We start from the raw sequence: 21,878 nt of genomic DNA on the forward strand, positions 1-21,878 counted from the left end.
CTAGAACCAATCAAACCCAGGAACCCAAATGTGATACAACTGATATCAACTAGTTTATAAGCACATAGAAGCTATGAAACTGTACTGTGGGGACAGAAGGAGTCAGAGGGCAAGACTCACCTGAATTTAACAAGGTTCCTTCAGTGAACACTGAGGGACAGGGCTGGGAGAAGGCACAGGAGGAAAAGCACTCTCTGAACAAGTGAGGGTCCAGCAGAGGCAGGGGTGTGTGTGAGGACTTGCTTGCTATCCAAGCCCCTGAAAGCTGAGATGGTGATCTTCCCAGAAAGATGGGTGGCCAGATTAGCTGCTTCAGCAAGCCCTGGGACTTGATTTAAATACCATTTACCAGCACTAACTAGGGTGAAAGAGAGATTTAAAGACTTCTAATGGGCAGTGGTGGTTCGAGCTTTAATCCTAAGACTGTGGGAGGCAGGGGCAGATGAATCTCTGAGTTTGAAGCCAGCCTGGTCTACACAGTGAGTTCCAGGATAGGCAGGGCTACACTGCGAAACAACAACAAAAAAGACTCCTAACATCTACCCTCAGGCCTCCACATGCACATGTACACACTTGTACACTGATGCACGTGCCTGCACACACATGAGCATGCACGCACATGTACAACATCCATATGCACATGACAAAGATAAATGCAAATAAAGTTTAAAGAGGTGAGGGAGTCCAGAACAGCAGATAAGAAGAAAATGGGTAAATAATAAAATGGGGGGGGGGGTGCAGGGACAGAGAAAGGGAGGGAGGGAGGGAGGGAGAGACAGACAGACAGACAGACAGACAGAGAAAGCAGAAGGGGAAATGGAGGAGCAGAAGTATAGGGGAACATAAATGAAAGATGGACCATCTAAGTGACCTATCAACCAAATCCAGTGGGTTTCCTGTGGAGCCTAGTTTTCAAAGGAGGAGCCAGCAAGGACAGCCATGATAATTGAGATGAAATCTGAAATTTGAAAGCTTGAGTATCTGAGATTAAAACTTGTTAACATTTTAAAGGTACAGTAATGACAACATGGGTGTGCAGTCTTTAAAACCTCTGTTTTTGTTTTGTTTTGAGCAATACAAGCTTTACCGATGATAACCAAAATTCAGACACACACGTGTTTCAAAATAACACAGACCAAGAAAGGGGAGTGAGTTACAGAGGCGTCAGGACTGGCCACCTTAGAGAGGCTTAGGCTGTGTGGTAAGTATTTAGAAGTAAAATGTATGATCAAAAAAAAAAAAAAAAAAAAAAAGGCGAAGTATTCACAGCAGAAAACACTGCACAGAAGACAGGGATCCTAAATACCATTTGTTGCTAAAACGTATCAGTTTCTTTAAAATCCAGCTGCCTTCATGCCTAAGAGGAGAAAGTGACAAGCTGATCCTGGAACATCCGGTACCAGGAAATTAAGTAGACAAGGAATGACACCATGAAACACCAGAGGAGCCAGCTACAGGCTCCCACCAGGCAAGAGGGCCAAGGCTGTGTAACTCTGGCCATCAAAGACAAATTCTAGTATCTATCAAATGCTTAATGAAAAATGTCAGCAGGTAGAGGTATGCAAGGCTGAAAGGGGAAGGAGAGCTACCTGTCACTGAGGAATACTGCCACCAATTAATGTAGAAGGGACATCACGATTAGCCAATCAATGTTTCTCAAAGCTCAGCTTAGTCATTGGTCCAGAAAACGGTTAATATAGACTCTGAACTACTGCTCATGAGTTACAAGGTAGCATAGCTCCCATTTCAAGGACTAATCTAGTATACACTGTAGAGAAGGAAGGTGTCCACACAGCAGGAGACGAAGTGGGTATCTTGGTTAGCCAACCTGCTGACAAAATGTAGGAACCGGAGAGAGGCCTGTATCTCTCCAGACGCAGAGCAGTTTTGGGCTTGAGTTTTAGCCTATTATCTAATCATGATTAAATGACCAGACAATTCTTCTCATGTCACAAACTCTTCACAAAAAAACTGTTAAAAAAGGAACCGAGAAATATAAGAAAACTAATACAACATATATTCCCTGTTCAAATCTTAATGGGGTAGACAGACGTAAGAAGCTATGAGTATCCTCATATCAAAATGGCCAAGGTTTGTATGACTGTCTGTTAAACATTAACTTTAGTACCTAACTTCTTTCATCTCAAAACTTGAACCTTTACTCGGCTTTTAATATTTATGTTTTCTGTATATACTAGTGTTTTGGCTGCACCTGTGAATGTGCATCTTTCTATGTGTATGCCTGGTGCTACAGAAATCAGAAGAGGGAATCCGATTCCCTGAGACCGTGCACATGACTGTAAGCCTTCATGTGGGTACTGGGAATCAAACACAGATCCTCAAAGAGCAGCCAGTGTCCTTCGTCCCTGAGCCATCTCTCCAGCTCCAACTCTCTTTTGAGGGCCTTGAAAAAAATCTCAAAATACAAATCAATGCATACCTATTCAATAGTGTGTATACAGACAGATGCTGAAAGAAAGGTTAGAAAAAAATATTAAGGACTGCAAGGTCAGCTGTGGATAGCAATGTAATATGTTATGCCACCAACTTTGCTGCGGGTTCTCAACTTTAAAATTACAAAGCTTGTTCAAAAGAAATCCTTTTAGAGCCATGTGAATGTGTACTACATACGGGTAAAGAGGCATCGTTTCCTCTCGTCTTCTGCATCCTCTCCTTACTGAGCTCTTTCTGATTGACAGCTTGTTCCGCAAAGGACACCTCCAGATTGATGTCTGTTTCAGAGGCAGGTATATCCTCAGGCACCCGTGGGATCGGCTCCTTGTTATCCACAGCCCCACTAGATGGCTGGTCTAGGAGAGAAAAAAAAAAGAAAATTTAACTGCATGCCTTTTATTTTTTAAAAAAACTTCCAATATATTAACCAGACCTGTGTGAAAAAAAAATTCATTTCTCTTTGGCAACAATTTACTGTTATTTTGATAACAAAATGTCTACTCAAGGGATTGTACCAGTTGTTCATGGGGGAAAAGCTGAGAGAAGTAACTGATAAACCAGGGTCCGACTGGGAATTCTTTACACAGTTTTTAGACTGGGTATAAATTCAAAAGACTACCAGAAAGCATTAAACTCAATGGCGAGTCTCAGAAAGTTTAGTAGACGCAGCCGCTGCTTTATTCTGTTCTGAGTAACTAAAAGCAGGAGAACAAGAGGCACTACATTGTAGCTCTGTCTCAGACCTTTCCTTAAACTTCTTCAGAGAGGAATACATCTCAGAGCCGACTGCCTCCATGCCTTGGAATGTTCTAGAATGTTACCTCCTGAGCGGTTAAAACTTCCAAAACAACAGCTGATGCCAACAACTCGGAAAGTGGGATCTGGAGGTGCCTGGCACCAAAACCAACAGGTTTTGCACCTGGTTTTATTAAAAAGCATAGAGGCCCCCTTCTAGCAGGAGTCAAAGAAGTTGTGGGTATTTGCATCAGCATTTTGAAATTTTTATTTGGGCTTTTTTATTTTCTCTGCTGCTGATACTCTAAGGAAGTAGTCAATGTTGAAATTTTTTTTCTTTGATAAAAGCAACAGCTATTGGGATAGAAGCAAACCCTTCCGAAATTCCTTGGTAACACTCACTCACACTCACTCTCTCTCTCTCTCTCTCTCTCTCTCTCTCTCTCTCTCTCTCTCTCCCTCTCCCTCTCCCTCTCCCTCTCCCTCTCCCTCTCCCTCTCCCTCTCCCTCTCCCTCTCCCTCTCCCTCTCTCTCTCTCTCTCTCTCTTACAACTCACTTTAGAAAAATGCCAGCATGAACCAGTGTTGCCAGTGTTGTTCGGTTGCTTCCCACTCCCAAACACTGATTTATACTAATTTATAGTAAGATGCCGGGAACTGAAAAGGCAGAGCCTGCTGTGACAGCCCATCCCTGGGACTTCATCACTGAGGAGGGAAGCTAAGAAATCAGGAGTTCAAGGTCATCCTCCACTGCATGGTGATTTTGAGGTCACTGGGGCTAGGAGAATCTATCTCCAAAAGCAAAAATAGGAGTGGCACAGAAGGTAAAGACATTGCAATACAAGCCACACAACCAAAGTGTCTTCTCTGGATCCCACAGCCGGAAGGGAGAGCTAACTCATGAAAGCTGTTCTCTGACCTCCACATGTGCACGATAGCATGTGCATGTCTACACAGACATACACAAACACACACACACATGCGTCATGCATGTTCACAATACTCACTAACTGAAGAAAGTTGTTCTCTGACCTCCATTTATATACCATAGTATGTATAAGTACACACACACACACACACACACACACACACACGTGCATCATATATACACACACAGTAATAGGAAACATTACAATATACAGTATATAATTTGCAAAGTGAATAAACTTAAATAAATTAGCAAACCCCAAATAAATAATTAAACTCACACCTGGGCATAATTAGTACTTGCTTCCGATCCAAATAGTGATTTACTTTGCTCACTGAGCAAAATGAAACCTTGTCTCAAACAATAAAACAAAACAAAACAAAAGCAGTGCTTTCTATGTTTGCCTACTGATACTGCACACTGGAAAACAAAAGAATACAAGAGGCAATCAGTTTTTAAAATGTAATACGTACATGTCAGAAATCCAGAGGGATTTCATTTAAAGACCTCTGCTCAGAACAATTTCTGTCACTGCTTAATAGAACATAGAAACAACCCTTTTGTTTTAATCAACATAAAATTAAGGATTAGATATGAATCTAGTTTTAGTCATTCCCACTAAAGCAGGGCCAGCATCATGACCATGTGGCAACATAGCCGTATGGGACTTGGACAGGACTTGCCTTTGTTTTAATGCTTCTCTATAGCCAAGTTGAAACCTACAGAAAGCCTAGATTTCCCTGTGAGCCAGCTCAGCCGGCTCTCCGACCAGCTTTTAGTTAGGCAAGCAAGTAAACACATACCCGTGTCAAAAGCCCAGAATAAAAATAAACAGAACACTCAGAGAGGGTGTTATCGGCTCCCATCTCGGTTATAGTTGTGCTTTTCAACAGTCTATGACAATTTTAAGTAGAATACTTAATAACTTTTATGATTAATTTTTTAAGTATTATCATAAATGTCAAAACAAAAATTAATTTTATTTTCCCATTAGTTTATATGGTTATACTTTTTTTCAGTGAATACATTATTGGTTTCCTAGGAAACCATTCGATGAAAAAAATGATTAGCCATTTTCGTAAATTAGGAGCTACTTTCAGCTGATGGATGTCGGCAGACGAGAATTTAAAAAGGATTCTCTTCAGTGCTTCGATGTCAGCTACAATAATCATATCCTCCTTGTGCATACCAAAGTAAATACACTGCGCTGAGTCCAAAATGGAGCCATGCATAACAGACTCAAAACAAATTGATTTCCTCCAGGAAACGAGGCAACGAGAATGTAAAGCACAAAATACACAAACCTCGGTTCAGATGTGAAACCCAGTTCAGGCAGGGGACAGAGGAAATAACCATCAGTGACAGCGGGAGACGCTGGTGTCACTGCTTGAGATAGACACTGGTGTCACTGCTTGAGATAGACAGCAGTGTGGCTAAGGAAAATGATGGAGCCATCGTGCCGATACAGCGAAGTCAGAGGAAAATACTGACTTGAATTTCTTGCCTGTTATAAATGATAGAATTTATTCTCTCTCTCTCTCTCTCTCTCTCTCTCTCTCTCTCTCTCTCTCTCTCTGTGTGTGTGTGTGTGTGTGTGTGTGTGAGCATGTTTGCACACACATGGTCAGTACAGGGGTTTGCATGAGTTTGTTTGTTTATTTCTGCAGATGGGGTGTGTACACATGTATGTGGAGGTTGGAGGAAAACCTGAATGTTGCTCGCTCAACTTTGTCTCCTTGACTCTTAAGACAAGTGGTGTGGGGCCATTGGCCTAGGGCTTCGCAAAAAGGCTAGTCCAGCTGGAAGCAAACCTAGGGACCCACATGTCTAGACCTTTCTAGTGCATATCATTTCTTTAATCCAGTTGCCTCTTTTCTATGTTTATGTGTGTCCACTCATTCATGCACATGAACCCACAGCTATGTACGCACGTATGTGGAGCTTTAAGTATATCTGGCTTTTCCACACGGATTATGGGAATCCACCCACGTCCTCATATGTTTACAAGGCTAGCATTTTCCGTGCAAGCCCTTTAGTAACTGAACCATCTCTCCAGTCTTTCCCGATACTGAAGAAGGCAACAGGTCTAAGTTATATAACTACTTTTAAAAAAACTGTCCAGTTATCCGAAACCAGAGAAATATCTTTTAAAAATACTTCTCTCAGGGAAACAAAAACTAAAAATATACAAGTTCACTATGAAAATTTTTCAAGTATTAATTTATTACATAAATGCAAATAATAGGCCTTTCATAGAGTTGTGTCATTTTACGAAAAGTGAAGAACATAGATTAAAATGTGGATTAATATGAAATGTGACAATAGCAACATTCAAAGTCTATTGTCTTTTAACTTGAAATCCTTTTGAAGGTCTATTTTTAGTTTTATTTGTATTAGTGTTTTGTATATGTTTGCCTGTGCACCACATGTATGCTGTACCCAGAAGGGACCAGAAGATTCCCTGAAACTGTTGTTACGGGTGGCTGTGGGTCCTGTGAACGGAACCCAGGTGCTCTCACCTGCTGGGCCTCTCCAGCTTTCAAACAGGCAGTTCTGAATGAATAAAAACTTGAGTGTGGGGAAAATATTTAGATTAGACACTCCTGTTTTCCCATTTTAACCAGAACCAGCCTAGCTTTACGAACTCCAGATAAGTTTTCTTGCATACGAGGGTTGGCTAACCTTAAGGGTCAACTTAACACACTTGGGAAGAGGAAACTTCAATGGAGGAACTGCCTCCCTAAGAGCGGCCTATGGGCATGTCTGTGGGTCATGTCCTTGACTGCTAATGGATGTAGGAGGATTCAGTCTACTGGTTGGCAGTGTAATCCCTTGGCAGGTGGCCCCAATTGGAATAAGAAGCCTAGCTTCCCCTGAATCTGGGAAGCAGCACCGTTTCCCTCCAGTCTCCGCTTGCGTCCTGCCTTGGCTTCCCTGGGTGATGAACTGTACCGTGTAAGCCAAGTAAATGCTTTCTTCCCTTGAGCTGCTTTTGTATAGTTTTCTGACAGCAACAACAACAAAGACTGACATAAATCTAGGATGATTTCTTTCTGAACTTTCTAATGTGCCTAAAACACCACGATAAGTCAACGCCAACGAGTGGGCCCTGTCCCAAGCAGGTGCGGCAGCGGCAGCGACCTGGTGACTTGGCTGGCACCTTCCTTCCTACTGTTTAGCCTTCCGGCAGAAATAGATATAAATCAGGCCACCAGCTTGTCACATCTCTCTTGCCCACTGCAATCTCAGCCTGAAAGCACTCATATAACAGACGTGTCGCCCAGAACCTTTGTTGCTGTAGCCTACATTATGATGTTTGGCAAGAGACAAAAACATGAAGAAAGTACAATGTTCTCCTCAATATCTGTTAAGCAACTGGCAGTCACTCTTCCCCAAAGCATATTGACACTGGCACAAAAGATCCGTCTGTGTCTCTGAGGGGCCAGCTCTGCCAGCCTGTGTGCCACTTCAGTGTCTGCTGGCACACAGATGGGGAAATACTCAATGGTTCATTCTGATACGGCACATTTAGCTACAGAGGCCTCCATAGACGAGATAGAAAAGAGTGTTTTTATAGATGTGAGTGTGTGTGTGTGTGTGTGTGTACACTCACATGTGTGATATGATGTTGACATACATATGTGTATATTATATGCCTTTATTTTTCAGGGGGGGATACAGGAGAGAAGTATTAAAAAATTCTAAACAAACAAAGATTTTATATATGCTCTCATATACCTAAACCTTCCCACACAACTTTGTCCTCATGAGGGATTTCTACAGGAAGGTTGGGAATGCTCCTAGGGCCTCTAGTTTATCTGACAGCTATTTCTTATCGCCGCTACTTCAAAGCCCAAGGCCACACCATCCTGTACAAATGCCCCAAATGTTGAGAATGTAAATGCACAGTTCACCTGTGTCAGTGTTTCTTAAGTAACACTGACAAGTGGACCTATGTTTTTAAGCTTCAACCTAGGACCTGAACTAAGAACTTTTTCCCTTCTTATAAACGCAATAGCTGCTTAACAGAATCTCTGTATTCATTTTAATTTCTAATCCATCCCCAAAATAAATGTTTAATGTGAAAGTGCACGAAAAGGGGAATTATAACTCATTTTTTAAAAAAATAATCTTTTTCTTACACGTTTTTCTAAAATTTCTGAAAACAGAACCATTTATGAATTTACAGCTTATGACTCGCCAATGGGGACTAACTCCACAGCCCAGAGACATGGTATGGGAAACATACCAAATCTAAACCTCAGTTCTCTCATCTGTAAAATGGACTGAAAGCAGCTATTAGCCAGGAATAATAATTCTTTTTTTTTAAACCAAAACCATCTCTTTTTTTAGCCTTTAAAAAAATAAGACAAAACAAAACTCTTCTTTTCCCAAAATAACCATGATTAGCTTAGAAAAATGGATGTATATCTTCAAAGTGTTTCCCTTTAACGGAAACTTCATTTTATATAATCTAAACATTAAAGGTTTGCAAAAAAAAAAAAAAAAAAAAAAAGCCAGAATCCAGCATAAGTCAAGGAAATCCACTCATACTTCAGGCCCTTCTCCTCCAGGAACCAGCATTGTTACATTATTTCCATTTAGTAGAATTTGATTAATTTTGTAATTCTTCTTCCTCCTGGTATAATTTCAAACTCTGTGACATCTCCCAACACCATACTGACAAAGTCATCAAATCCTAGAAGTGTACCAACAATTTCTTTATCACTCTTCATCACAATGTGAATTCTTGATCCTATACATTTGTCCACAAGCTCTCATGGCAGGAGTTGAGACTGGTTCATGGTCGCATTAGCCACCATGGCCACTCCGGAAGTCCAGGAACCATTCTTAAATGTACAGGATGAAGCAAAAAGCTCTACATGTTACTTTGGATATGATAAACATTCACAAAGATACACACACACACACACACACACACACACACACACACACACACACACAGAGATCAGATGGGAAAATTCATAAAAATGATGAAGGGCCAACTCTGTTCAGAATCATGCATTTATCTGTATTGACCTTACATTGGTGCTTTCATATAAATTGCCCAGCAGAACTGAAGGGAATATATTGGATTATAACTGTTTATTACAGCAATTTAAAAGACAACCAAGAGCACGAGTCCAACCTACCATCTTTTCCTTGGTCTTCGTTTTCATTTGTTCTGACTGACCGCAAGTCTGAGTCATCTGGAGACTGAAGAGAGAAAAGGAGCCACTTAGTCATCCTCAATTCACAGCTAGAAAAAAGAGCGCCATAAATAACGCCATTATAACCTTCAGAGAACAAGAAATGGACAGTCAGGGAGCTGAGTGCTATGGTGATAATCAATAGAGTGTGTGGTTACTCATAGCAGTGAGACACACACCAAACACAACTGGGAACAGGAATGATGCCAAGCGTGCCTCTGTATCTGAAACACCACTATCTACATGAAATGTTAGCAGCATCCAGTGATGAGATAGACGTGGTTTACTTAAACCACGACATTGTATTTAGCAACAACAACAGAAAGAAAGCCCAAACACATGCTTCAGCATTAACGAACACTATACTGTGTGAAAGAACAATCACCAAAAGCCAAGCATGGTAGGATTCCATTTATCTCCAAAGTCCAGAATAGGCAAATCACACAGACCCAAAGATCCATGCTTGCCCAAGTATTCAGGACAACATAGGAAGTATTTATTGATGGGTAACAGTTTTCTTTGCAGGGCATGGAATAAAAATGTGTCATACTTGACTGGGGTGATGGCAGAAGTGGCTGCATTATACATCTCTTTTATTACTGATTTTAAAGTATTTAGTTTTATTATAAATTTATCTAGGCATATATTCTGATCATACTCTACCCTTAATTCCTTCTCCTATTGTTCCTTGCTCTCCTGGAACCCTGTTTTGTTCCAAACAAGAGATCTTCTTCATGTCTCATTTTTGGGGGAAAGGTGACCTACAAGTTTAATTAGGGTTCCTTGCATAGGAACAGGTGAGGAGTTGTTACTGGAACATGGATGGCTAAACAGTCACTTCACCCATGAAGAAAATGACTTCTTTTTGACTTATTATTGATATAGTTTTCACTCTGTCGCCTGGTCTGCATCACACAGGCAATCATTCCCAGATTGAGTTCTATGCTGTGTAGGGTGATCATATAAGTAAGTGGATTTTAATTCAACAATTCTATCATCAAACAAAAGTACTAGCTAACACATTAGACGTTAAATAAAAATTATTTCAAAAAAATTAAAAAGGAACCAGCAAAGTATGGTGGTTCCAGTCTGTATTCCCAGGAGACTGAGGCAGGAGGATTCGCATGAGTTTGAGACCAGTCTTGGTGATATAATTGGTTCAAAGCTAGACTGGGCTCCAAGGAGAAATTTTGTTTTTAATAAATAAACAAACAAATAATTGGTAATTTTTAATATAAGGTAGCTCATAGAGTAATGTGCTTGTTATACGAACACAAACATGAAGATGCAAATTGAAACCCAGCATGTGTGTAAACACCTGGGCAAGGGAGCATGCATCTGGTGAAGACAGGTAGATTCCTAAAGCTTTCTGGCCAGCCATTCTAGCCAAATTGGTTAGCTTTGGCTCAGTGAAATATCCTATCTCCAAAAATAATGTGGAGAGTGATTGAGAAAGACTCTCAGTGTCAATGTCTGGCTTTCAAACATGTGTGCACACACCCATATAAAAATATGCACACACAAAACAGGTTGTTTAAAGAAGGAATGTGAGATAAATTAAAACCAATCGGCAATAAGCAGTGATATATTGAAAGGAATTCTTTTCCTTCTCTAGAGGAATTGTTGCCACAAGCCATGAGACCTTAAGAGATGGACCTTCAAGGGTTACAAACACGATGAGTTAGAACTGGCTCCAGATGGGGCTTGATAAGAGTTTGGAGGGGTCAGAAAAGGCAATCTGAGCCAAGCATACAAACATGTCTAGGTGAATGAATTATTTTTAATAACCACTCTACTGGATTCCATCTATACATTGAAAAACTAACGTTTCTAGTTCCCTCACAGCACTATTATCCTCATATACATACATATATGTGTGTGTGTGTGTATATATATATGTGTGTGTGTATGTGTGTATGCATATGTGTACGTGTATGTGTATATCCTATGTGTATATGTATCTGTGTGTATATATATGTATGCATATGTATATGTGTATATGTATATCCTATGTATACATATATGTATATGTATGTGTCTGTGTAGGTATATGTGTATATGTATATCCTATGTGTATATATGTGTGTGTATGCATATATGTACGTGTATATGTATATCCTATGTGTATATATGTGTATATATATGTGTATGTGTATATATAGCGTGTGTGTGCATGTATATATATGTGTGTGTATATACATATGTATGTGTATGCGTATGTGTACATATATATGTATATCCTGTGTGTGTGTGTGTGTGTGTGTGTGTGTATTTGTTATCCACAAAGGACTTTCCTCTCTCACAGGTTTACAAAAAGTACCAGGGCTGGCATCAATGTCATTAACATGTAAGTTAGAGACCTATAGGCCTCAAGACAATGTCAAGTCACAGAAGCAACACATTGTATGGTCAAAGGTGCATCTTTGTTGGTTACAGTAGAACATCCTCATTCCCTCAGCCATTAAGTGTGCAGAAGGCTGGCTTTGCATGGCACAGCGAGCACATCCAGGGATCCCAATCTACACATAGATATAGACTTAGAGCGTGTGGTCAGACTGTTTTCGTTAGTAATTGAAGCTACGCATGCACATGGATACATTCAGGCATTACATTTCCTGGTGTCAGCACAGGCTTTGTCTTAAGGATGGATACTGGAAAAGCTGAACACACATTTACCCCAGAACAGAAAAACCACAAACAGAGATGGATGCTTAAAGGGAGGTGAATGGAAAGTCATCCTCTGAAGAATGGTAGTGTTTCAACTAAAGGCATCCAGCAAAAGAAAACATTCTCTTAATTTGTTTGTGCTACTTCTTTCTCAGTGACACCAAACCAATAATAAAGGCCACCAATGATCTTAGATTCTAAAACCAGATGGGTTAGACTTTTCTAGGAATTTGTTTGGAAAATTAAAAGACTCTTCTAGCTCCAAGTAGCAACACCGTACCGTCCTCAAGACTAGCAGGAATTCCCACACCATATATTTTGCTAAGTCTGCCCATTCCTGCTTGTCACTTCCTCTGAGCTTTCTGAGTGGGCAGGGCTAGAGAGAAGGCAATATTCTTTAATTAGGGAGGAAATGTCATCTTGTATGTCCTTACCATTCATTTTTCTATAATTAGAAACCTAGTTCCATCCTCCAGCCCCGGTAGATGTCCCAAATAACCACTAGGTAGCAAACAAGGATGTAACTTAGACAAGCGCCTGAAGCAATCCAGTGACCCAGGAGGTTTTCTGTAAATGCGCTGAATGCGATCTGCAGCAGGCCATGCGAGCAAAGTAACAGCCTGCAACTCAAAGGATTTTGCAGAAAAGCAAAGAAATGGCGAAAAGTAGAGGCCGTCTGCGTAACGACATCACCAACAGCAAAGTGTCTTAAACGTGAGTGCTTCCATTTTGCTTTTTATGAAAAGCCATGAAATTTTTATCGCTCTTTGCTTATACTGAAAACGGAGTCTCGAGTTCAGGCTGCTTACAAGCGGAGTCATGTTTGAAAGTGGAAATACTGCAGAAGAGAAAAGGCTTTAAAGTCAAACAAAATTGGGTTTAGCGTCTGCAGGACATTGAGCAAGTTACTTAAAGTCTATGAATCTCAGTCACAGGATGGAAATGTTAGCGCCTCACTCACAAGACAGCTGAGGGGATTCAGTGAGCTCAGTTACCTCAGTAGCTACAGCAGCAATTGCTACTATTAATGTTGCTACTATAACCATTATTCAAGAATTCTCTTGTTACACTCCCAATAATTCCACTGAATTTTTTAAACCAGAGCTGATTAGGCCAGTAAGCAAAATTTTTCTGTGCTCTTAAAAACACCAGCAGACTTCTCCTTGTTGGTATCGAGACCTTCTTGACGAAAGTTCCACATGATTAAATCAATCCTTATTTCCTCATAGATCAACTGTCGGTGCTCTATCAGTGGGCTATTATGCACAGTACTGCTCAGGGCCACACAGGGCTAGTACTTCTACTGTCTCCTAAAGTCTCTTCATTTAACACTCTTCTATTTCCATCAGAATCAGCATCTTGTGTGAAAACATTAACCATTTGGGTTCATCTTAATTCAAATCTATATGCCATGTAGGGTGCAGGGGGCTAGACACAAAGAGGACATTCCTTCCCATCTCAGAAACCCAGCTCCTGGAATGCTATCACTTCCCTGATACTCCACTTCTACCTATCCTTCGGTGAACTGGAAATTCAACGATTTCCTCAAGCAATAATAGATAGGAACTAATGCCCTGGGTCCTGCCTTTCTATCAGAAACAACTACTGCTCAAGCTGTGTAGAACGCCATCTCCACTACTCTCTCTCCCACTTAGTGGTGTGATGGGCACATCTACTCCAAGGACCCATCCTCCCTAGTACAGGATTATTGCAAGGAATTTGAACTTGCTTGGGTATTGGTCTCTCTGGGGTAACTTCTAGAAGGGCGAAACTCAAGAATGCTGGTTCACTGCCAACACAGTGCTTTGTCGCTGGGTAGAGAACAGGTGCTCATTACGTTTGTAATGACTTGAGTAGAACTGGACTGGTCCAGAGGACTCCGAGCGTTTCATCACTTGCTTTCATATCAGAAAAGAATCTTACTTTTTCTTGTGCCTCTCTCTGTTGAGCAAATATGTCTCTGACGTCAGGAATGTGGTACTGTTTGCTTTTCTTCCTCAGGGTTTGGGAGACCGTTTCTACCCGTTTCTGGACAGCTGCTGCCTGAGTCCGGGTCAGCGTAGACAAAAACACGATGCTCTCCTGAGAGTCATCGGCGGACTCCCCGAAAAGATTGGACAGACCTGCCTCCTTGAGCCATTCTTCTTCCAGTTCTCCCTCTAAAACAGTTTTTGTTTAAAAAGGAAAAAGAGAAATGGCATTGAAATCACAGAGAATGAAAACACGTTCATACTTTTAGACTATCAGAAATCCTGACTGAAATGCTTCTACTACAACCAAGGCATAGAGCTGAGAATTCTTTTTTTTTTTTTCCTTTTTTTTTTTTAAATTTATTTAATACTTAATAATAATTCTTTGGTTTCCGGGCAAACATCCCCCTACCCCCTCCCCTTCCTTATGGGTGTTCCCCTCCCAACCCTCCCCCCATTGCCGCCCTCCCCCCAACAGTCTAGTTCACTGGGGGTTCAGTCTTAGCAGGACCCAGGGCTTCCCCTTCCACTGGTAGAGCTGAGAATTCTTATTCGAAACTTGGACAACTGCCATCCTCTCTGGCCAAAGTAATAGCAAATTTTGGGTCAATTTCATATATACTTAATTAAAATTTTAAAATTGTTTCACATGTAATTAACCTCCACAACTTCCTGCATATTAACTAGGGAAAGCTGCACTGCCGTCTTTCTCCTTCTAGAGGTGAACGAGTCATGAGGAGATAACGCATTCCAGAGGGTGGCTCAGGAAGTCGGTGTTGAGAGCGTGCACGGAGGCCTAGTTTCTTGGCTTGAATTCAAGGCTATCTCGGAGCCCAAAACTAATCTCCGAAAGGGTTTGTTTTCTCAGTTCCATGTAGCTAATGAGGCATACGGTGAGGTAGTGAAAAAAATATATATCTGGGGATTTCAAATTAAATTTTTTAATTTTTCTCAAATGAGTGCATCAGATAATATAGATATTAAAGAATTTTTTTAAAGCACATTATTTTCAACAAAAAAAGAGATTGCATGAAAACTAATTAGATAATGGAATCAATTTAGACCAAAGTAGGAATTTGGCTATAAATTAATACAGTTGCCTTCCATGTCCGTGGTCTCTGCATCAGCTAAGCTAGATTTGATGTGCTGCTAAAAGCAGTGTCTGACATGAACATGGGTATCAACTGCATTTCCGTTCCTTTATTTCTTTTTCTTTAGACAGAGTCTTACTATGTAACTCAGGAAGACTATAAGTTTTGGTGCCCTCTGTAAAAGACTCCTCAATGCCCAACCAAGCCTGACCATAGACATTTAATTTCTTGTCATTCCCTAACCACAACATCATAACTATCTGTATATTACATTGCATTGCTTCACATACTCTAAATAACACAAAGATGATTTCAAGAATACAGGAGTACATAAATAGGTTTATGCAAATTTGTAAAAGATATTTTAGTATCCATCTGTTGATTTGAGTGCTCCAGAGGTCTTGGAACCAATCATTTCCTGTACATCGAGGGGTGCTATATTATCTAAGACCTAATGAAGCTTATAGAAAAACAGATAGAAAACTAGAAATGGAGTCACCTCAAGTACCATGTTTAGAGAGAAATAAAAAAGTAAGGACAGGTACAAAAGACACAAAAAGTATACACCCCATTTCGGAAGCTTCGCCATATTTAATTCTGCTTTTTCTTGTATAAACTAAATGAGAGCCATCAGAGCTACTTCGTAACCAAAAGATCATGATATTTTGCAAACATTATCATCTGTGTCACTCGTGACTGATTTCTGTCCTTCTGCACTAGAGCAAATCCTTGAATAGAGAATCAAGCGCCAATAGCCCAGGCCTCAAAGAAAACATCTGGCCATTGTGATTACTGATGACTAGATAGGCAAAATGATCCTCTAGGTGTGCTTACCCAGATGATGGCGAGGAAGGAGCCTGACAATGTCATAACAAAAGGAAAACAAGATTGTTATACCCACTTAGTACATTAAAAAAATAGAAGGAAAACCCAAACTATTTAAAATCTAGGAAGAGCAGGGCACTGTGTCTCATGCCTTTAATCCCAGCACAGGAGGCAAGGACAGACAGATCTCTATAAGTGGGAGGCCAGCCTGATCTATATAGTGAGTTCCAGGAGATCATGTCAAATAATCAATAATAATAATGATAATAATAATAATAATAATAATAATAATAATAATAATAATACCACCTAAGAAAGTATGAGTATACAGACTTATGTCCATTGGTCTTCATCATCTGTTAATTCAACTTAAGTTTGGAGAATTATCAGTCAAAGCTTAAGTGTGGTTTTCCCTAATATATTGTTCCCTACTAACTGACTGGCAAGTGGCTTCTGTCTCAAAACACAGACTGAAAGAAGATTAATAATTATGACAAATAAGATACGTTTTATTCATCGTGTATTTAGAAAAGCATAGGAGAAAATGAATGAGAAATCGATTTAGCTGACTATGGTTTTCTTTTATCAGTCTGCAAAATATTAAATTGAGAAAAATATCCAAGTCTGGTGGCACGGTGACACACACCTATAATCTAAGCCCTTAAGAAGGCTGAGTCAGGAGGATTAAAAAATTAAAAACAATTATGTTCTACGTAGTGAGATCCTGTTGAACAAGAGGTCAGAAGCCAGACCCCAGATTACTACTGGGAGATTTTTTAAAACAGTATCAGAAAAGAAAGTCCTACTTATAGGGTTACATAGCTCGTTAGTTCGTCAGACACTGAGGTGAAAGTTGAGGATGTCTATACTATTGGATCACAGAGCTGGAAATAATTTTGTTTGTTAGCATTTATATAACTACTGGTACACAAAAATATACATACATATTTATGAATAGTACAGAAAGAAAGCCACAGTTTTGAAGACAAATCAGGCATCACAGATATGGCGACTTCATGAATTTAAGAGATTAAATAAAGAGTACAAAACTTAGGAAAAATATTAAAAAGTGAAGTGTTATATGTTGACTTTAGAATACCAAGTATAACAGTAAATACTGTTGGGAAGAAAAGAAAGAAAAAATGATGCACGAACTACCAGAAAAAAAAAAAAAAACACCTAAGGGAGCAGAAAATGCTTGTGTCTTTTAGCATCCAAAGCTGTACCCTTCCATTGACAGCGCATGCTGTCTGGATACCGTGCTGAGCGATACAGGACCAGATCTAGCCGAGGTCAAATAACCACATACACAGGTTGCTATATCTATCTGCCAAACAGAAATGTATTGGCTAGAAGCAAGATGAATACCCTCGAATGCTCAAAAGACCACCATACATGGAAAAGTAGATAGAATGAACACATTTGTTCTTCCTTAAAGGAGAAAGATTGCAGTGATGCATTCTGAGATATAAGAAAACAGACTTCAAAACAGCATGGTTCTAACAAATCAAGCTACTTGACGAATGGAGAAACGGAACCACTGCAAAGTTGGAAGCTTGCTATCACAATTTCCTGGAGATAAAATAGCCTTGAGGCTAATATAGTATGCAAGGAATAAAAGTCAGTATAGATGAGATTTTAAGCTGCAAGTCTAACTCACTGAATCTCTAATAGAATGGTTATCCTTCCAAAGTGAGTTTGCTTACAACACTTGTACCTGGTAACTCTGCTACTATTCAGTAACCTTCAAGTTCAATGGTAACCAGCATGGTTATTTGGGGTCCGTTGCCTTCCTTTCTGGACATTCATAAAGATATATCTTATCCACTTAGAAATTACCATCAGGTTCTTTGACAACTATGGCTTCTTGACCTTCTTGGCAGTTTTCAGTAGACCTCTTGATGTTTTCTAGTTCTGTCCAATAGGCTTCCATTGACACTTCATCCAAAGAATCCTGAGAACTTGATCGATCGAATGGAGGTCTCTCTGAAAGTTTGGTGGAGCTTTCTGGGTTCATGGTGTACTGGCCATATCTGCGACTATAAATGCAAAACAAAATGTGGTTCATTTCAGATGAGAAACTAACACCATTTCCAAAACATCACAGAACAGGGTTGAGGGATCGAGAAACTCAAGTTCACTCTTGTTTTCTTAATTGAGGGATATTATGGTCAGTAACACTCCAAGCGAAATGGTTTGATGATTCATTTAAGTTACGTGCTCTACCAAAAATGATGACAAGGAATAAGGAACCACTTAATTTGCCCTTTCTCTTACACACATTTAAATATGACAATTTTAATTTGGAAAGTAGCAGAGTGAGACTTGATTATTGGCTATTCACACACAAAAAAATGGGGAGTAAATTTTATATAGTGCACTAACTTTTATCAATTATATTTATACCAAACTCAACCAACTTGTAGGCCATTGTCTCCATCTGTGAATAAGGTACCACTGCTATTTCTGTCTTACTTTTTGTACTGAAATATACAGGTGCTAATTTATGAAATTTCCTTTACAGCTTACTGAAGAAAGCACTTTTAAAACTTATAAAAGTACTCATGACTTGTACATATAAATAATTTCTAACATGGCTAAATACTCATTTACTGGAAATTCTGAATAACCTGAAATTGCCTCCGACATTTCCTGTTATTTATGAAAAAATGAATCGAATGAGATTTACTTTTCATTACATTTATTTACTAGAAGGTTGCTGTCAGGGAAAGAGGTATTATTTATGTGGTGGGTGTTTCACTCCATAGCCCAAGGTAACATTATGTTTGCAATGCTGCTAGCTTACTCTACTGAGTGTTGAGATTGTGCTAGGGTAGGGTGCCATGCCCTAGGGTAGAAGAAGGCTCACAAATCATGGAGTATGTGTGGAAGCCCAGGCACAACTCAGTAAACTCAGTTCTCTCTTGCTACTGTGTGGGTCCCTGGCATTGAACTCAGGTCACCAGACTTGGCAGCAAGCACCTTTTCCTGCTGCCTCTCTCAGCAGCCCTTGAACGAGATCTTTATGACCTCAAATAAAGTACTTTTCCTTAGACTCACACCCCACCTACTTCTGACATTGAATTATGAGAATTTACAATAAAATCCAACACAGAATGGAAATAAACTTTCATTTCTCATTATTTACAGATAGAAAGAAAATGGCACGTAAGCACTTCAAAGAAGCAACACTTTCATCTCTGGTGTTCCTTGCTTTACATAAAATGCTTTTCAATTTTAATAGTACTGTTGGAGTGGGGATGGTAATTGGTGGAAAGTGTTTTATTATTCTAATTTCAAAGTGCATTTTATCTCCCAAGAAGGATGGCTAAGAAACAATAATTGCTAGGCCGGTTTTATTTCCTGTACATATGGACAATAAAGAGAAACATAATAAATAAAATTCTCTAGTAATCCATGAATGATATTCTCACGTCTAAAAGGGTCTTTCCATTAATTATTTAAAGAGTAGGATCTTAATGCCGTGTGAGAGAGCAGGTCCTTAAACTCACACAAGTCTATCCAGTTGAGTTCTAAATAGTTTGTTAAAAATGAAAAAATATCAAAAAAAAAAAAAACAAACAAAAAAAAAAAAAAAAAAAAAAAACAACTTCCAAAGAAATGGGCCATCACTGGGCAGTTAGCTGGGAAGTGCTAGTAGGCAAGGTTTATTTGCTAAGGTTGGTTCTTACATATTTTATTAATGCTGCTTGTGAGAATGAAAGGGAGGATCATTACAGTTTCTCCTTGGAGTAGGGCATGGCACCCTACCCTAGCACAATCTCAACACTCAGTAGAGTAAGCTAGCAGCATTGCAAACATAATGTTACCTTGGGCTATGGAGTGAAACACCCACCACATAAATAATACCTCTTTCCCTGACAGCAACCTTGAAGTGGAGTTCAGGGACAGGGTTAGTGAGGAAGGAATGTTTGTGAATCTCTTTCACCCAGTCTTCATCGTCCACTGTAGGCCTCCTCCATCCTTAACTCAAAGGCTACATCTGTCCTCCTCCCTTCTAACCCACTCATCCAGTTTATGAATGTAGCCCTCAAGCCAGGAGACTGACACCTATCAGGATAGCTAAAGTCGATTCACAGATGTTTCCCTTTCGTTTTTGCTGCTGTTTGCTTCGTGGTAGCTACGTGGGCATCGTGTCTTTGCTTTTGTTTTCTCTCTCCCTGGAGTATAAAATTGGCTGCCATTTTCTTATTTCCTACCTCTAGCTCTTGCTAGAGGTTCCCGTGTTGGAGACCAAGGTGAGTCCTGTGAACTGGGACAAGTATAATAACTAATTCCAGATAATTTGGTTTATCTGCTCACAGGGAAGAGATACAGGTGAATAGAACATTAGGCCTCTCAATCCTGAAGGAAATGTGCTTATTTTGGCAATAAACTTCTGGTAAATTTCCATTAAGGCAGCATAGTATGTGCAGAAAAATTCCAGGGCACTGAATTACAGCACTATTACATCTTGTGTGTCAAGCCCCGCCTTCACATCATGCACAGAGCACCAATCTTATACGCAGTGCTGATGAAATGACGCAATAGTGTGACTTGGGTAGATTTAGGTACTGAACCAATTTGCGATAACCTAAAAAAATAAAAATCACTATATCATGAACCCTTTTTTTTTCTTTTGTTTGTTTTTTTTTTTTAATTTTCTTTTTGTATTACTGGTAAATCTTGTTGGACCATATTTTCCATTTTTAAATATTAGGGTAAAGAATGGGATGCAACAAATATTCAGTAATTTCCTACCCTTTGCTGGATTCTGTCAATCTAGTTTTTTTTTTTTTTCCTCTTTCTTTTCACACAAACTTTCTTTCAGATGTGGCCAGTTCACATACTACTTCCCTTTTTTCTTTTGAAAACATACTTAACTTTCATCCTACAGATAGCTAGGAGCTAAAAGTCAGGAACCGTCTTAAATGGTAAATGGTCAGTTGCCCTATTTTCTCTTTTTTGTTTTAAGGACTAGGTCTTTTATAATATTAATGTGCATCCCAAAATTTGAGTTCAAAACCAGAAAGCACGGTCTGCTCGGTGTAATGAGGTAGAGCGGGAGATTTCATTTCCACAGGATCTCAGCCAGCATGTGGTGCTGAAAGCTTTCTCTTGTGTGTTTTTTAATCAATTGTTATTACAGCACTAGATATTAAAGCTGAAAAATATTAAGCACTATTCGTTGGCTAAGAATGTAATGATTTTGGAGGGAGAACAAGAACACAAAGAAGAGGAAAAAGAAGACAATAAAATAGATGACAAAGAAAAAAAACAGAAAAACAGCAAACAAGAAAAACAAGAAGGAAGATGGAAGAAATAAAAGACAAGGAAGAAGACGATGAAGAAGAAGAAGAGGAGGAGGAGGGGGAGGGGGAGGGGAGGGGGAGGAGGGGGAGGAAGAGGAGGAGGAGGAGGAGGTGGCGGCGGTGGCGGCGGCGGCCGCGGCGGCGGCGGCGGCGGCAAACCAAAAACAAATGAAAGAGAAGGGAGATGAGCAGCACTGCTCTTTGTGGAACTACATGTAATGCCCAGCTTCACAGAGGCCATCTGGATGTTCCTATCTGCTGCAGTCAGTCTCTGGCTATACCCCACATGCCCTGAGATATGCCACTATTTTCTCACGACAGAATGAGAGCCGAAAAAGCAAACAGCACAGGGACACTATGAAGACAGCTTAGACTCTGAGTCCCCTGAAAGGAGTTTTCTATTCTCCCATGCCCCCAACCACACTTTGAAAACCACCGATATTCTGCTTCTCAAAAACACGCTAATGGGTCTGATATTTCAGCAACTTGGTGGGATGGGCAGAGCTCCAGAAAGCACTACTGACGAAAGCAGGGATGTCTTCCTGGTGTCTCAACCTACTTCTTTGTTTTCATTTAGTTTAGCAGACTTCCATTTAAGGAAAAAAAAAAAAGCCTTGGGATTTATTCATTCCCATAGCATCTTCATATTTACAGTATGATGACAAAGAATTAAGAAATCATTTCAA

General features: G+C 39.8%; 1 protein-coding gene and 1 pseudogene across 4 annotated transcripts in view; both read right to left on the bottom strand.

The window, feature by feature from the left end:
- Arhgap18 (Rho GTPase activating protein 18) overlaps nucleotides 1-21,878 on the bottom strand; it is a 233,880-nt gene that overhangs the window by 57,083 nt on the left and 154,919 nt on the right. For all 4 annotated transcript variants that reach the window (XM_017589037.3, XM_006227680.5, NM_001170575.1 and 1 more), the window contains exons 2-5: nucleotides 17,720-17,919; nucleotides 13,918-14,153; nucleotides 9,271-9,334; nucleotides 2,632-2,810 (exon numbers count right to left, since the gene is read on the bottom strand). In XM_017589037.3, the coding sequence (XP_017444526.1) occupies nucleotides 2,632-2,810; nucleotides 9,271-9,334; nucleotides 13,918-14,153; nucleotides 17,720-17,919 (679 nt within the window). The remainder of the gene's footprint in view (nucleotides 1-2,631; nucleotides 2,811-9,270; nucleotides 9,335-13,917; nucleotides 14,154-17,719; nucleotides 17,920-21,878) is intronic.
- Nucleotides 5,673-9,263, bottom strand: LOC103690928 (U6 snRNA-associated Sm-like protein LSm5 pseudogene; annotated as a pseudogene).

Source organism: Rattus norvegicus, chromosome 1, assembly GCF_036323735.1.
Source record: "Rattus norvegicus strain BN/NHsdMcwi chromosome 1, GRCr8, whole genome shotgun sequence".
NCBI lineage: Eukaryota > Metazoa > Chordata > Mammalia > Rodentia > Muridae > Rattus > Rattus norvegicus.